Source organism: Malus sylvestris, chromosome 6, assembly GCF_916048215.2.
Source record: "Malus sylvestris chromosome 6, drMalSylv7.2, whole genome shotgun sequence".
In the NCBI taxonomy this organism is placed as follows: Eukaryota; Viridiplantae; Streptophyta; class Magnoliopsida; order Rosales; family Rosaceae; genus Malus; species Malus sylvestris.
The window spans coordinates 26,150,310-26,166,051 of NC_062265.1; the positions used below are offsets into that span (position 1 = coordinate 26,150,310).

At 39.7% G+C, this 15,742-nt stretch overlaps 3 protein-coding genes and 1 non-coding gene across 5 annotated transcripts; all 4 read right to left on the reverse strand.

Annotated features, from left to right (window-relative positions):
• Positions 1 to 3,223: 3,223 nt before the first annotated feature.
• Positions 3,224 to 4,165, reverse strand: LOC126626578 (uncharacterized). The gene is made up of 2 exons (XM_050295946.1): positions 4,028 to 4,165; positions 3,224 to 3,940 (listed from the first exon to the last, which is right to left on the reverse strand). The coding sequence occupies exons 1-2, from the start codon at positions 4,043 to 4,045 to the stop codon at positions 3,506 to 3,508; spliced, it is 453 nt and encodes a 150-aa protein (XP_050151903.1). The 5' UTR covers positions 4,046 to 4,165; the 3' UTR covers positions 3,224 to 3,505.
• Positions 4,166 to 5,395: 1,230 nt separating this feature from the next.
• Positions 5,396 to 7,259, reverse strand: LOC126626579 (pentatricopeptide repeat-containing protein At5g61800). The gene has a single exon (XM_050295947.1). The coding sequence runs from the start codon at positions 7,188 to 7,190 to the stop codon at positions 5,598 to 5,600; it is 1,593 nt and encodes a 530-aa protein (XP_050151904.1). The 5' UTR covers positions 7,191 to 7,259; the 3' UTR covers positions 5,396 to 5,597.
• A 34-nt stretch (positions 7,260 to 7,293) lies between these two features.
• TRNAS-AGA (transfer RNA serine (anticodon AGA)) lies at positions 7,294 to 7,375 on the reverse strand. Its single transcript has one exon. It is a non-coding gene; the product is annotated as a tRNA-Ser (tRNA).
• Positions 7,376 to 12,799: 5,424 nt separating this feature from the next.
• On the reverse strand, positions 12,800 to 15,703 carry LOC126626580 (calcium-dependent mitochondrial ATP-magnesium/phosphate carrier protein 2-like). Of its 2 annotated transcripts, none has more exons than XM_050295948.1 (4): positions 14,702 to 15,703; positions 13,573 to 14,361; positions 13,360 to 13,450; positions 12,800 to 13,211 (listed from the first exon to the last, which is right to left on the reverse strand). In XM_050295948.1, the coding sequence occupies exons 1-4, from the start codon at positions 15,165 to 15,167 to the stop codon at positions 13,022 to 13,024; spliced, it is 1,536 nt and encodes a 511-aa protein (XP_050151905.1). In that variant the 5' UTR covers positions 15,168 to 15,703; the 3' UTR covers positions 12,800 to 13,021. The 2 variants fall into 2 exon arrangements, with proteins under 2 accessions (XP_050151905.1, XP_050151906.1); XM_050295949.1 differs by having other exon boundaries at positions 13,573 to 14,375; positions 14,702 to 14,847.
• Positions 15,704 to 15,742: the final 39 nt, after the last annotated feature.

A 15,742-nucleotide genomic window follows, 5' to 3' on the forward strand; every position in this document is an offset into this window, starting at 1 on the left:
TTTTTGTAAACAAAATTATTGGCCAAAATGAAGAAAGGCAATTCCATTACAATTTTGTAAGAACGTGGAAAAATGGACCTATATACTTGAATATAATACAAATAGCCAAAAGATGTTGAACCAAGGAGGTTACATTGGGTATTTGTAATATAGTGAAATACACTTACATGATATGACATAAGGTTACTAATTATACTTTTGTAAACGAGTTTATATGAATGGAGAATTATATGCGAAGGGTTGTGAGTCACCCACATCATATCTCCATAAATAAATCCCTCAAGTATACATGAGAGCAAATTGCTCTGTATAAATTCCAAAGGAAAATGTGTCATGAAGTGTAGAAAATCCTTGAAGGATTCAAATTGCTTAAAGTAAGCCCCCGAAGGGTAAAACATAAATTATGTACTCAATACCAATGGATGATATAAATTGCCTTAGTGAGTACTATCATTATGATATTATTGCAACATACTAAAATCTCTTGATATTATTAAATTAGAACTCTTGAAGAGTAAAAAAATATTATAAAGTGTTGAGAGGAATATTATCTCGAGCTGTAGATCGAACAATATGTCAAAACGAATCTTATCCATGATGTTTATGATATTAAAGAACCATATGGATTGAAGATTGTGAGTTAAATACTCAAATGATGTTGACACTAAGAATGATCATTTATCTTCGTGAAGGTAAAGATAAATTGATATTTGGTCTAGAAGTACCACGTCTTAGTGAAGTATATGCTTTATTGTATTTAGCACAATACATTGAATGAAATAAAGCTTATCTATTAATATCTCCGAGAAATTACAGATATGTACATACACATGAGTTAAAACAAACAAATAGGATTGAGCCTTTACAAATGTTGCTCATGTGAAGCCTTAGTACTCGGAAGTACCCCAGAGGGGGGAGGCACTGGAGATTGATCATGTGGCACCCCAGTACTTGGCAAAACACTAGAAGGGGAAGGCATCAGTTGCTTTTGGAATCTAGCAACGAACATCTGGTGATCACTTTGAATCCGAATTTCGGATTCTTGCAGTTGTTCGAGCTTTCTTTTCATGCTCGTAGAGTAATTATTTGCAAGCACATGTAACACTCTATTCTTGTGCTTGAGCCCCTTGATCTCTTGTTTAAGACTTGCCACCTCAGCCATCAATGATTCAACTTGGCGAGTTTGAGCAAGTAGGCATTGACCCATATTGGATACAGAGCCCGCACACTGAACACTGAGAGTCAATGAGTCTTGAATGGTCGACTCATCAAACCGTTTTGAAAGGATTATGTTATCCTTTGGAGTGAGAATATTCCTAGCTACCACAATAGCGGTTATGTTATTCTTCATCACAGAGTCCCCAACTGTAAGAGGACCATTAGAAGATAAGAAAGACGGACGCCATATGTTATCCTGATGCTGCTCGTCTGTATCACTCCTAAGACTCAAATCTAAGCAAATGTTAGATGGGCAAGCCATTTTCAGAAATGATGAAGGAAAAAATGAGGTCAAATAAAATCTCAGAAGTGCAAGAAGGAGAAAATTTCTACAGACAACAACTTTCTGAGCATACTCTTGTACACAATGGATGTCTCTATAAAAGAAGAGGCAACATAGCAACTTGTTCAGAGATCGAAGAGGCACCGCTCTCCGAATTCCAAAAACTAGATTTTCCTGAATAAAGTTCGTTGACATTTTTCAGACGCAATCTCAACTTTTTCAGATATCGTGTGCAACTTTGTTAAAGATCTCTGACAAAATTAAAAATGCGTAAATCTTACTGTTCTAATTACACCACAGTTGCTAACAAAAGTAAAGGCACATCACCACTACCTGCTATTGGGGAAATCCCTATATATGTCGACCTTCATAGTCCATGGCAAGGCACACATCCAAAACGCCTAACTCTCTCTCATTGCCGAAAATGCATATGTAACCAAACCTCTCAACATACTCAATTTCCTTTCTCTCTGAGAATACCTTTTCAAAACAAGTCATGCCAGAGCAAGAGTACCTCATATCATCAGGGACAAGAGCAAGAGTATCTTATATCATGCAATCTCCCTGTCATTTCCTTTGTCCTTGTTCTTACCGGAAAAGACAAGGATAAAGAAAACAATATGTCAGAACCTCCACTCAAACTCTCGGTAAGGAACAGACTGCCTGGAACCTTTCCTGATTGCTTACCTAATATTACTCTCGAGTAGCCATCTTCAACTGTTGTTGGAGTTGGGTCTCCAGTCACCAAGAAGTGATGAACCATCCAAATGCAAGGGTTGCATTCCACTCTTGCATCAGTGGACAAATCCTAGAAGAGAATATGCCACACTTGCATGGGGGAAAAGTAGGGAAAATACCACTAATGCAAGGGGAGCAAGTAAGGCAAGTGAAAATGATATATTGAAGCATGTGGAGACAAGCGCAACAAACATGTGCTGATTCATCCCAGACAAAGCCGAAGATCACTTGCCACATTAAGCTCATCATGGTCCAATTTCATTCAAGATCAAGCCTCGAAGGTCCTTAAAGAAATCACAAGTCCGATTCAAGATCAAGTGTCCACCACCCTTGAATCAAATTCTGCTCCAGATAAAAGGAGTAAATTCAGACCTTTGATGCAAGTCTAGCAGAAAGCCCTCCAGCCCAATTCAAGAACAAGTCTGTGGAAAGTTAACAACAAGTAAAACACATTTTTCGGCAACTCTGCTCAATAAGGGACTGAAGTAGAATGATCAATGATTAGCCTAAAAAAGTTGAAATCAGGGGGAGATACTAGTCAGGGGAAGCATCCAAAAACAGATCAAGATTTTAACAAGTTAATTAAAGACTTATGTGGGCATTCAAGGAGGAGTGTTGTAAATAATGGGTATGTATGCCCACATGCATATAGTAAGCCTTTCACTATGTTGCTTGTGATTTACTTCTATAAAAGCAAGTCTTATGGAACAAAAAAAAAAGGAGATGAATGTGAGGGACTCACGGGAGAGAAAGGAAGGAAAAGAAAGAAAAGAGAAGAGAAGAAAGGAAGAGGAAGAGAGAAAATAGAGGAAAATAAGAGAAGATAATAGAGAAAGTTATCTTTGTACTTTTATTATTTCAGATTATAATGAAAGCACAATTGCTCCAGATTATAATGAAAGCACTATTGCTCCAGTCACACTGACTGTAGATGAACCTCGTAAATTTTGTGTTTTGTTTATTTATCACTACACACACCGTCGATTTTATAACAGTTTGATAATTATTTCAGTTTTCGTTTTACAAAATTACAATCGGAAATCTTGTTTGATAACTTTTCAAAGTACTGAGTTACAGTAACAAACATCATCAGTACGCTACAGTTACAATAAAAACATAGAAGCAAAAAAGATAAGTACAAGAAATTCACTCAAGTAAAAAACCAGAGAGTAAAAAAAAAAAAAAAACAAAAGAAAAAAAAAAAGATAACTAAGCGTTGGGTTGGGCAAGGACAGGGTCTACTCCGACGTCCTTGACAGTCTCGGCTCACGAACGGGGCGGGTCGGGTTTATGAGCGAAAACATCTTTCCGGATCGGATCCTTAACGGCGTGATTGTAGTCGTCAAACTCCTGAACATGCGCCACCTTCCTGAAAAACGAATTTTTAACGAACTTGTCAGACTCCGCCACCACGCGCTCCGGCTCCATCACCTCCGGCAGCGTCTCTCTCCGTTCCTTCTTCACGTAGACGTGGGGGTTGTGCTTCAGGTGCTGCTTGGCGGTATGGAGCCCCAGCCCCACCGACACCGCTATCATCCCGAGCACGACGTAGACCGGCACGAAGTCGCCCCTCATAAACCTCTTGAAGTTGCTCTGTTGGGACTTTTCGGTGGCACCGGCAGCCGGGGAGTAGGGTTTCATCTTCGGGGAAGTCGAGGTGGCGTATCCGCGTAAGGCGGTGGACATTTGTTTCCAGGGATTCTGCAGCATTTGATGATCTTCGTAAGTAAATCCTTAAAAAAAGCAAAAAACAAAAACAAAAGTTGAACAAAAAGAAGAAGATTTTACCATTGATCTGAAAGCCATGATCTTCTGCAGAAATCGATATTTTCACTTGAACCAACTGCTGCTGGATTTTCCTTGCATATAAGATGGATACTGACAAGAGAGGGCACTCAGGGCAGAGAGTTCTAGAACCACGTATCGCAATATAGAAGCAAATTGGACACGTGTCGAGTTATAATAGAGCAAGAGTGTCAGAAGAACCCTCCTGAAGCTGCCACGTCAATTTTTTCTTTTACTTTTCTGAAACAAAACTTACTTAAATATCATTTATTTTTACTTCACAGTAAAAACTTCCCTACATAACATGTCACTGCAGACACTTGGCGCGTTTACGCAAGGATAAATTTTTCATTGTAACATGCGGATGGTATATTAATTTTTTAACACATAGATCCTATTACTTGTATTATATTATGTTTCGATCATATTGAAAAATCTCTTCATGCAAAAAAATAGAATGAGGGAATTGGAATTGGACACATTCCAAACGATTTAAGTGTTTACTAACACTTCAGGAATGAAAGTATACGTGGGAAACACTCTGAGGAATGAAATACGAAGGAAACACTTGAGAATGCTAGTATAAGTGGGGCCCGCTTAAAATAGGAAATCAGATTAAATGATTTTCTCGAAATCGGATAAATAAACAATAGGTAGTAAGAAAAACAAATGAAAATGATTTTAAAATCTTGAGTTTTAATCAAAAGGATAAAAATGTGTTGTAAGTAAATAGTACCAGAGTGACTTTTTAGAGTAAAAATATCGTTAATGTTAAAAATAAACAGTACCAAAAATATTTCGTTAAGACTCGCGAATTGGTACTCACTCTTGAAAGCAACTCCATCTAGAATCAACTTTTTCTACCTAAAATACCTTTTATCTCCTTCCTTTGACCTGCATCTCTGCTTCTCTCTGTCAAAGGAAGATTATGCAGGTTTCTTGGCATCTGGGTTATGCAAGTTTCAGGACCAAAATCAGAAGGGAAGAAAATATTGATAATGTCATTTCTATCCTGATTTCTGATAGTTTTATTAAACAACTTTAACATGAATACGATTCTAATTCCACCTTTTTTTATTTCTTCCTTAATTCATCTCTAAATCTAATCACAGATTAGTAAACGAGTCCTTAAGTCAATGCGGTACCATCAGTCATGTGCTCGAAACTAATCCCGCACTATCATTAACTTGAGATATGCTACAATAATATTGACGGGATATGAAAGTTAGTATCTTGCATGAATCAGGCACTTTTACGCGGTGCACCACAAACACATTACACATTACACATTGTCATTGACTTGAGATATCTACAATGTCATTCATGTTGTATGAAAGTTAATATTTTACGTCAACCAAGCATTGTCAATAGTGCATCTTTAACCATCACTTATTGTCATTAGTTTGAGATATCCTACGATAACATTTTGTTGCATAAAAGTTAATATCTAAGTCAATTAGGCAACTGCCAACGGCGATCCATAACCAACCACACAATGTCATTAGCTGGATACACCCAAAATTTCAACTTCTTTTTAAGATTTGTGAAAATAAGGAATAAAAATTTGTTTTGGTTAACAGGCTTCGAACTGATGTTTCTGAAGACCATTCAAAACCAGATATATAGCCTCTGTCTTAGGATGCAAGCAATCCCCAGCAATGAACTCATGAGTGACTCCCTCCAATCGAATCAAACTACAACCGCTGATCTTCTTCACCCTCTTAGCATCTTTGATAGACTTTCTAACATTTACAACATCGTCCCATTTCCCTGCCGTCGCATAAACATTCGCCATGATCGAATACACTCCACCATCTTCAGGGTCCAACTCCATCACCTGCTCCGCAGCTTTCTTCGCCATTTCAACATCGCCGTGGATTCTGCAGCCTCCAAGCAATCCACCCCATACGAACACATCGCCCCCCATCGGCATCTTCGCAATCATCTCCATGGCTTCCTTGATAAGACCTGCCCTCCCAAGCAGATCAGCCATGCACCCGTAATGCTTGAGCTCTTGAGGGACCCCGTTGACTGATTCCATTTCGTTGAAGAGCTTTCGAGCTTCGCTTACAAAACCCGCATGGCTGCACCCTACTAAAACTCCTAAGAAGCTCACCCCATCTGGTTTAAGTCCAGCCTCCATCATTCTGGAGAAGAAAGCGAGTGTCAGCTTGCCGTGGCCGTGCATTGCAAGCCCGACAAGCATGGCATTCCATGTGAACACATTCTTATCTGCATTCGATTCGAATATCTCCATGGCGGTCTCAATGCACCCACATTTTGCATAAAAGTCCACTAATGCTGTTAGGAAGTAGGAACTCAGTCGAATCCTGTTTCGTTTTATGTAATCGTGGATCATTTTCCCTCGTTCCAAATCACCCAGCTGCGCACAAGCAGAAAGAGCAGAAACCAAAGAGACATCATCAGGCCTAATTCGTATACCAAGCATCTGATCAAACAATTCAAGCACTTCCTCGCACCGATCCATCTGAGCACACCCCGCCAAAACAGTACCCCACGAGACGGAGTCTCGGACAGGCATTTCTTCAAACAGTTGGCGTGCTCTCGAAATCTCACCGGCCTTAACAAAGGCATCGAGCAAGGCATTGTAGGAGACAACATCCCTGTGGGAACTTTCGTCGAACACCTTGCACGCGTGGCTCAAATTATGGCAGATTGAGTAAACATGGATGAGGGTATTGGAAACGAACAAATGAGAGGCGAACCCGAACTTGAGGGATTGCGAGTGAAGGGCTTGGGAGACGGAGAATGCACTAAACCCGAGATGGGCACAGGCCTTGAGGGCGAAAGGGAAGGTGTGGAAGTCAGGAGGGAGAGAGAGGTGGCGCATGCGGGCGAAGAAGCGGAGAGCGGAGAGAGGGGAGGAGAGGGCGGTGTGGGCTCTGATGATGTTGTTGAAGGAGAAGGTCGATGGGTTTTGGATGCGGTTGAAGAGAGCGACGGCATATCTGAGCGAAGCGGTTGCAGAGGGGGCGGAGGAGGGCGGGAGGAGATAGATGAAGGCGTGGAGGAGGGTGGGGATGATCAAACCGAGTGGAGTGAGAGAGGGGTTGGTGATGGTGTGGGCATGGAGCTGGAGGAGCTGTTTTGGGGTTTTGCAGTGTTTGATTGCGGCGGCGATGGTGGTGGCATTGGCGGCGTTCATTCACTTCGATTCACTCTGGCTCTCATTCTGTTTTTGAAGGTCGGAGAATCGAAGAACAAAAAAAAGAAGGAAACGGCGGTAAAATATTTATTTAATTAAAAAACGTGGACGGCAGGATTCGAACCTGCGCGGGCAGAGCCCACATGATTTCTAGTCATGCCCGATAACCACTCCGGCACGTCCACCTCTTTTGTTCAGCGAGGTCGAAAACATATATATAAAGTATTATTTATAAGACTACGAAACCCGGCCGAGGCCATTTGAAAACGTACAATCTCGGGCCTGGTCTAGTCCAACCTTAGCTCAAAATGAATCAATAGACAATGAAAACGAATGGTTAGTTAGTACGTGATTGGTTTGAGATACTGTTAAAGTGATATTCTCGTTACATAAAAGACTTTCTCATATCATAGTACATAATTGATTTGAAATATCATTACAATGATATTTTCGTTGTATGAAAGTATTTCTCGTATCATAGTGATCACACTAATAAATTAAATATAAGTAAACTAATGGATACATGGGCTCAAGCTCCAAGTGACTTAAAATTGAAGGTAATTGGTGGGTTACAATAGGCATATGCAAAATGATGAACAACTTGAGCTCAAGCATCATCTTCCCAATTTCTATTTTTTTATGATGAATTTATTAGGGATTTTTATTACTTAAATAAAAGGCCTACACAATTACACTTTGGAATTAAGAATAAGTCAAATGTCCTCAATTATTGCACATAGCACAAAAGCAGTGTCTAAAGTAAGATTAAAGTCTTAATTGTTCGCTTGTGATTGTGTTTTTTACGATTTGGCGACGGGTATTTGTCGTTTGGATTTTTAAATCTCATATATCCACTTGTGTATAGGTAGAGTATGAATTTAAAATTAATAAATAGGGTAAATGACAAAAAACTACCTTAACTATTGGTGTTACGACACTTTCATACCTCATCTTTTAAAACTCATCTTATGAATTTGGTCCAATGTTATACCTTTTGTTACTTGGCCGTGAATTTTTCAATTAAATGTTGACATGGCTTGATTCGGAACCCACTTTCTATTAAAAAGTCAATAAAAATTATTAAAAACTAAAAAAAATTATTTAATATTTTTTAAATATTAAAATAATACAGAAAAGTTAAAAAAAAAAAAACCCTTAGTTCGTCCCTTCCCCCTCTCTCTCTTCTCCCCCTTCATCTTCTTCCCCCTATCTGCTTAATCTTCTACAAAAATAAAACAAAATAAAATAAAATTTGAAAGCCCATCAACCCCCCCTAGATCCCAAGATCCCATCACCCCACCAACCCCCAAAACCCCGATCCCTCCCACACCTGCAACCCAAATCCACCACCCCCCAACCTGCAGAAGAAGAAGAAGAAGAAGAGAGAAGGTAAAAAAAAAAAAAAAAAAAAAAAAAAAGGAAACCCAGTTCGTCTGTCGCCCCCCCCCCCCCCCCCAACCCAACCTGCATAAGAAGAAAAGAAGAGCTGAGGGAGAGAAAAAAAAAGGAAACCAAGTTCGTCTCTCCCCCCCCCCAAAGCCAACCTGCAACCCAGAAAGAAGAAGAAGAAAAAGGAAAAAAAAGAAAAGGAAATTCAGTTCATCCATCCTTTCCCCCTAACCCCCCCCCCCCCCCCCGCTCAGATCCCGTCACACCCCCCAAAAATATCATCACCGCACCAACCCTCTCCCCCCCCCCCGCCCAAATCCCGTCACACCCCCCAAAAATATCATCACTGCACCAACCCTCCCCCCCCCACCCCCGCTCCTAAAACCCGGATTCCTCCCACACCTGCAACCCAAATCCACCACCCCCAACCTGCAGAAGAAGAAGAAGAAGAAGAAGGAAACCCAGTTTGTCTATCTCCCCTCCCCCCCCCAACCTAACCCAACCTACAGAAGAAGAAGAAGAGAGAGAGAGAGAGAAAAAAAAAGAAAAAAAAAAAGGAAACCCAGTTCGTCCCTCCCCCCCCCCCCCAAACAAGCCAACCTGCAACCCAGAAAGAAGAAGAAGAAGAAAGGAAAAAAAAAAAAACCCAGTTCGTCCGTCCCAACCCCCTCCCCCACCCACCCAACCTGCAGAAGAAAAAGAAGAAGAAGAAGAGAGAGAGAAAAGAAAAAGAAAAAAAAAGATTTTTTTTTACTTTTCTTTATTATTTGAATTTTAAAAAAATATTAAAAATTTTATTTTAGTTTTTAATAATTTTTTAATAGAAAGTGGGCCCCGAATCAAGTCACGTCAGCACTTAACTGAAAAATTCACGGCCAAGTAACGGAAGGTATAACAATAGATCAAATTCTAAAGATGAGATATGATATTGTCAATTTTGAAAGATGAGGTATGATAGTGTCGTAAGATCAATAGTTAAGGTAGTTTTTTGTAATTTACCCTAATAAATAATATTTTACAAATGCAAAAACATATTTCATCATTGGTACGTAATCAAAAATGCAATATCTTCAACATGGTACGTTCAATATACCAAATCAGTGTTATGAACATAGTAATTGGCCAAGGAGGTGCAATCAAGCAAAAAATCATGAAACTTGTATATCATATAACATGACAAGCACCATACCCAATGTAACATTTGTGAAATTCTCCTATTTGATTTCAACTTGTAATTGACATTTTATAGTCGTTTCTTTATGAGCACGGTTCAAGGAGTCCATGGTAAGTTCCAAAATATTTTTTTTCAATTATTCTACAATCGTATGAATTGTACATCTTACATTGTATTTTATTCAATACGTAATACGTGGCACATTATGATTCGTTTGATACAACTTTTCTCGAATAGTGTGACATCAAAATGACGAGCACCTTGGCAGTGATTCCGTAACCGCTTCTGAAATACTTTTTTGATTTTTCTCCTATTTGATATTCATATTTTTAACTTGTATTATATTTTATTCAAAATGTACCCCATTAATTAATGTGCAATTTACGACCCGGTTCCACCAATGGCCTCAGCTTTGTTGTGAGCCGTCCAGATCAAATTCAACATGTCATTTGGTGAATAAAACTCAATTTTTATTACGAGCGATAATCCATACAAAAGATTCTCTCACTAGTGTTGAAAGACTAATGTTGTGATTGATGGAAAGCAGAGGAAGAATGATAATATTCTAAGCAAAAGATGAGCACACTTACCCGATTAGAGAATAATGCTTAGGGGGACCATTACAGATGTGATTCTTTCTGTTGATGATCTGTTTCCTTTGTCTTCTTTGCTTTCCTCTTTTTCTCCTTTTAACTTGTAAAATTCTGGATGCCACCGCCGAAGCCACCTGCCTTGTTCAGAGCTTCATACAATACAAATTATATATACACTTGGACCTACAGATAACATCACACACACACACACACTCTCTCTCTCTCTCTCTCTGTGGCAAAAACGCACACGAAAATGTGGAGGAAGAAGAGGAAGAAGAGGAAGAAGATGGTGAAGAATGTGAGTAGAAGAACTTCTTCTACATGCTTGATCAGTCCCACCCTCTTCCTCCCTTGATGGGATGTGAAGGGACGGACAAAAGGCAAGTCAAAGAGGCAAAGGGGAGGCAAAGCCTTTCTTCCGGGTTCGTTTTCGGCTAGCGATTTTAACACTCTTTTTGTAGCCTCTTGCACTCCCCCCGTCAATAAAGAGAAAACAATAATGTATTAAGTTTGGAGTGCAAATAGCTAAAAGAGGAGCGTCATAATCGCAACCCTTATTTATTTTACCCTTTTTTTTTTTTAACATGTCAACTCTTTATGTAATAGTAGAGTAAACAAGCATGCCATGTAATTTTGAAAGTGTTTTTCAAAATGTTTGGCAGTTTCTTCACTTCAGTTGTGGTCTTTGTTACTTCCATGGCTCAAATTTATAAAGCTTTTATTGCAGTTCAATATATCAATTTGGAAAGAATTACTGCACTTTAAGCTTGTCCTAAGGATTAAATAAAACTCCTGTTTGCATTTTGTTCTTTATCTTTGATCTGTTCAACAATAGAGAAACTTCTCTGCATCTGGGATGCCATGTAGGCGGGTCAATGTTCCAATGTTCAATCACACAAACGAAGCCATGTAAGATTGTTAAAATATTAAGTAATAAATGTGACATGACAACTCATGAATGACTTGGGATACCGCCTGGTGTCATCTCGGGTGTTGAGGAGCTTTTCGCATTCGTATGAGTTGCTTCTGCACAGAATCTTACAACCACCAGCATCTAATTATTGAAGAAAGTTGAGGTTCTATCATAAAACCAATTGACAATATAAAAAGTAGCCCCAACATCTTATTAGCCCATGCAAGGTCCCTCCTCCTGTCAATGTGAGACTCATTCTCAACACACCCCCCTCACATGTGGCAAATTTTCAAACCTAATACGTAGACAACACAACAGGATGAAGTGAAGCGCGTGTGGCCGTTTGCCTTCACACGTGGAGCTACCTACTCTGATACCATGAAGAAAGTTGAGGTTGCACTATAAAACCAATTGGCTATATGAAAAGTAGCTCAACCTCTTATAAGCTAATGGTTCATCCTCCCATCAATGTGAGACTCGTTCTCAACAATTTTATGCTGCTACTACTGGGAGCTAGCAATGCCAGTTTGCACTCATAGACGTGCTTGAGTTTGTACGACTCCTGGGCGCCAAAAAACGACCAGTTGGAACTGGAAATGCAAGTAACCGAATATCGATCACGGGCGATAGAGGCATTAGAGTTCACAGATCACAAACTCAAATTGTAGCATAACAGCAAGAAACACCTTGCACTTGACATGTTACATCATGCAATGTCGATCACCAAACGTATAGATACTAATGTAGCCAAGAATTTTAGTTACAAACTAGAGCATATCCAGCACAGGTTAGCAACAAGAGAACAGGATGAAGTTACGAAATGACGGGACAATACTCATTCTAACGCACGATGTGTTAAACATCGTATGTTACGCCATCTAGTTATGATATTACATCCATGATCAAGCACATTACAACTTTACGGTGCAACAGTTAAACAGCTAACCGAAAGAACAGACATCTAAGATGTTGAGATCACAAAATATGAATTTAACAATTTACCTAAACATGATGTTTCAAAAATATGTTTTCAAGGCAACAATCCCAAGTGGTCGCTATTCCAAACTGAAGCAGATATTACACGCAACAAAATGACCGCAAGCAAGCACAGCAATAGAATGGTCTTCGCACACAGCACGTATAGGCACAAATTAAAAGGACATGTAGTAGAAGATTAAAACAACAGCATGCTTATCCTATAGATGCATCATGCAGAGGTACGTACAGAGGCAACTAGATATTATGGCTGAAATATCTACAGGTCAGATATGAAACTCATGTAATTTTCACCACATGGATTAGTAGAGAAAATATCATCTAGTTCCGCCAAAATCTTGCTGTATATCGCACAAAAAATCTTGATGGCTGTAGGCAATAATTTAACAGATGGGGAAAATAGAAACTTAAAAACTTCCTGTGTTCATTAATGAGATAGTCTAACAAGTAAACGTTTCCAAAGAAAGAGAAAGATACAGTCTTAATAAACACAGAAAAAAGGAAGAAGATAATACCTATCACCTTTGCCATCAAATTCCAAATGTGCCTGTAACCTTGTTTCTCAATTGAAAGTTATGATAAATCCGGGAAAACAAATTTTCTGACTACAAAATTGAAAATCCTGTGCCCCATATCCTGAAGTGGGGATACCATCTGTCTTATAACAATCATATCCTCTACTTAACTAGTAATCTCATTTCCTTTTTCTTCATCATCAACACCGTTACAATTTCTAACTACAAAGATCAATGTAGTTACCAACTCGCTACAGATCTAGTTTCTTTTTCATGGCTTCATATACCATATATGTAATGCTTGCAGCTGGAACAACTTTGAGAAGATTTGGAAACAATCCCTTGTAGAAACCTCTATAGCCTTCGTGTTGAATGGTTCTCCAGAATACATCAGACATTCCCTTATATGCAGTAGCTGTATTAGAACGTTGAGCTTGCAATCTGGAAAGCAATAAATATATTAAACCCAACAGAAAATTCACCGGAATAGCAAAAGTTAAGAAGTGAAAAATTCAAGTAGCTTGGATGTGCACTCTTCAATAAAAATAAACAACCACAGTAGTGGAAGACTTCAGCCATGAAATGGTACCTTGTTCGGATAACCTGCAATGGATAAACACATGTTGCTCCTAGAGCTCCAGATATTGTCCCACATCCCAGCTGGATAAGAGGACCAGGTTCTGGAAAAAAGTGAAGATTTTAAAAGGCAATTCACTAAATGGTAGAAAGAGCGTTATCGAGATGAAAAGGATAAGGAAAGGAGAATTAAAAACCAAAAAAAAAAATAACCAGAGAACTGTACCACTATTATCGTGAAGAAAATATGTCTTTGACATATCTTTTAAGGTCTCATAGGCTGCAAGGTCGATGCCAGCGTAGGGGACAATGCCAAGAAGTGACGGAAACAGGCCTTTATAGAAGGCCCGAGGTCCCTCATGAATCCATATTTCTTTAGTTAATGTCCTCAACTGAGGACTCTTTCCAGCTTCTGAAGTGCAAGTCTGTAACCGAGTTTTCACAAGATCCAAGGGATAGATAGAAGTTTGTGCCACTGCACCTGCCATACCACCAGCCAAAAGTCTACCAGCAGTACCAATATCAGACTCGTCTGCCCCCATATTATCTCCAATGACCTTCTTTAACATTTCATAAGTATAGAACTTGAGCGCACTTTCAGGTGCTACCTTCACAACATTTATTCCGTTACCTCGGAAAAACCCCAGAATACCGTCATCCTTCAATATCTTCTTGATAGCTGGTACTACAGAAGCACGAGATGTCTGAACTTGCAAAACCACTTTCAAGCGATCAAGAGGAGCAGTGGCAGTACGAGAAGCAGCTCCAGCTACAGCCCCTGCAATAAAGTATCTGCTCCTATGAACATGCCTACCAATTCCTTCTGGAATAACAGCCTGCTCTCCAATATCCACAAGAAACACCCTTTCCCAGTGATGATATATATTCTCAATTGTTGCTTCATGCGGATAAAGTAGTAGAAAATCTCTCCATTCTTCAAAAGTTATAATTCCATTGTTATCCTTATCAACATGCTCCACAAAACGCGCAAGTTCCTCATCATCCATTTCAATCCCTACAAATTAAAAACTGCCAGGGCTTATAAGATGGAAAATAAAAAATCTTCCCAATTAAAGTCTACGGAAAAGGAAACCCTCTCGCTTTCGTTTTCTCCTGAACAGTTTTGGGAAATAATACTACAGTCATAGCTCTACATTCCCATCAAGCTCAACGTAGAACATGATGGTAAAAATGCTCCCTAGTGGAAATTATATTACAATCAGAGCAATACTATAAATGATGCCTCAAAGCAAGAAACCAATCCTCCTCAATCTACAGGCGAAACTATGAACTAGCATGTAAAAGTTAACGAATTTTCCCAATTTCGAAACAAAAGAAAGTATAGTTGGGCATACCAGCCTTGACAAGGGCATCCCAAAGCTCCTCCGGCAGAATGCAGCCGTTGTGCTCAACATCAATGGCCTGAAAAATGCGGTAGAGCTCGAGCTCCTTGTCATCCATGTACCGCCGGAACTCAAGATAATCGACCCTTCCATCCCTGTTAGCATCACAGACCTTCAGAAGATCATTGGCGTACTTGTATTCAGGCGGAATCTGAAGGGCCGACAATCCGGCCTCGATCTGAGAATAATCCAAATACCCAAGATCCTCAGCATCGAAGAAATTGAAAAGGCTTCGAATTCGGACGTCCCTGTCCTCCTTGGTCTCGCGCAAGGCTAGAAGAACGTGATCCATCGAAATGGGTCCGCTTTTTTTGACCGGATTGCAACATCCTTCGGCTTTGGCGGTGGCAGTGGACTTGTTCGCATCCACGTTGGCGAAGCCGACATGCTCTGCCGCGGCCGGCTTTGCCCCTGACATAAGAACCCAATTCTTCTTTCCCCTTCTTCTTCAATGTTCTTCGAGCTTCTTCAATGGCGGATCAAATCGATCACAACCCACAATAAAGGTATGAGATTTGCGGATTTTGGGCAAATGGGTTGGTGGGTTTTGGGTTGTTCGATCATAAATTCTTCAGCCATCACCATTCAGCAACGATAGAAACAGGATAGAGGAAATGAGGGTTGGGAGAGATGGGTCCTCATCCTCTTCTTCAATGTGAGAGATTGGGTGGATTGAAGATTGGATTTTTGGATTGAATTTAACGGTAATTAAGGAACGGTAACACAGAATATAACAGCCGTGGGTATATATACATATATAATATCTGCCGTATATAAATACGAGAGGAGGGAGGAGCCGAAGATTGTATGATATGAAACTGACGGAGAAGGATCGCTCTGGAATGGAAGTGGATATTCTTCCTCGTGTTTGGTCGCCCTTCACTCCTTCACTTGCCTTTTTCGTTTTTATAATTTTTCGTCAAATGTTGAGTGGTGCAAACTTGGGTTGGATCAGTTCGAAATTAATCCGATCTTTTACCTTGATCGACTGGA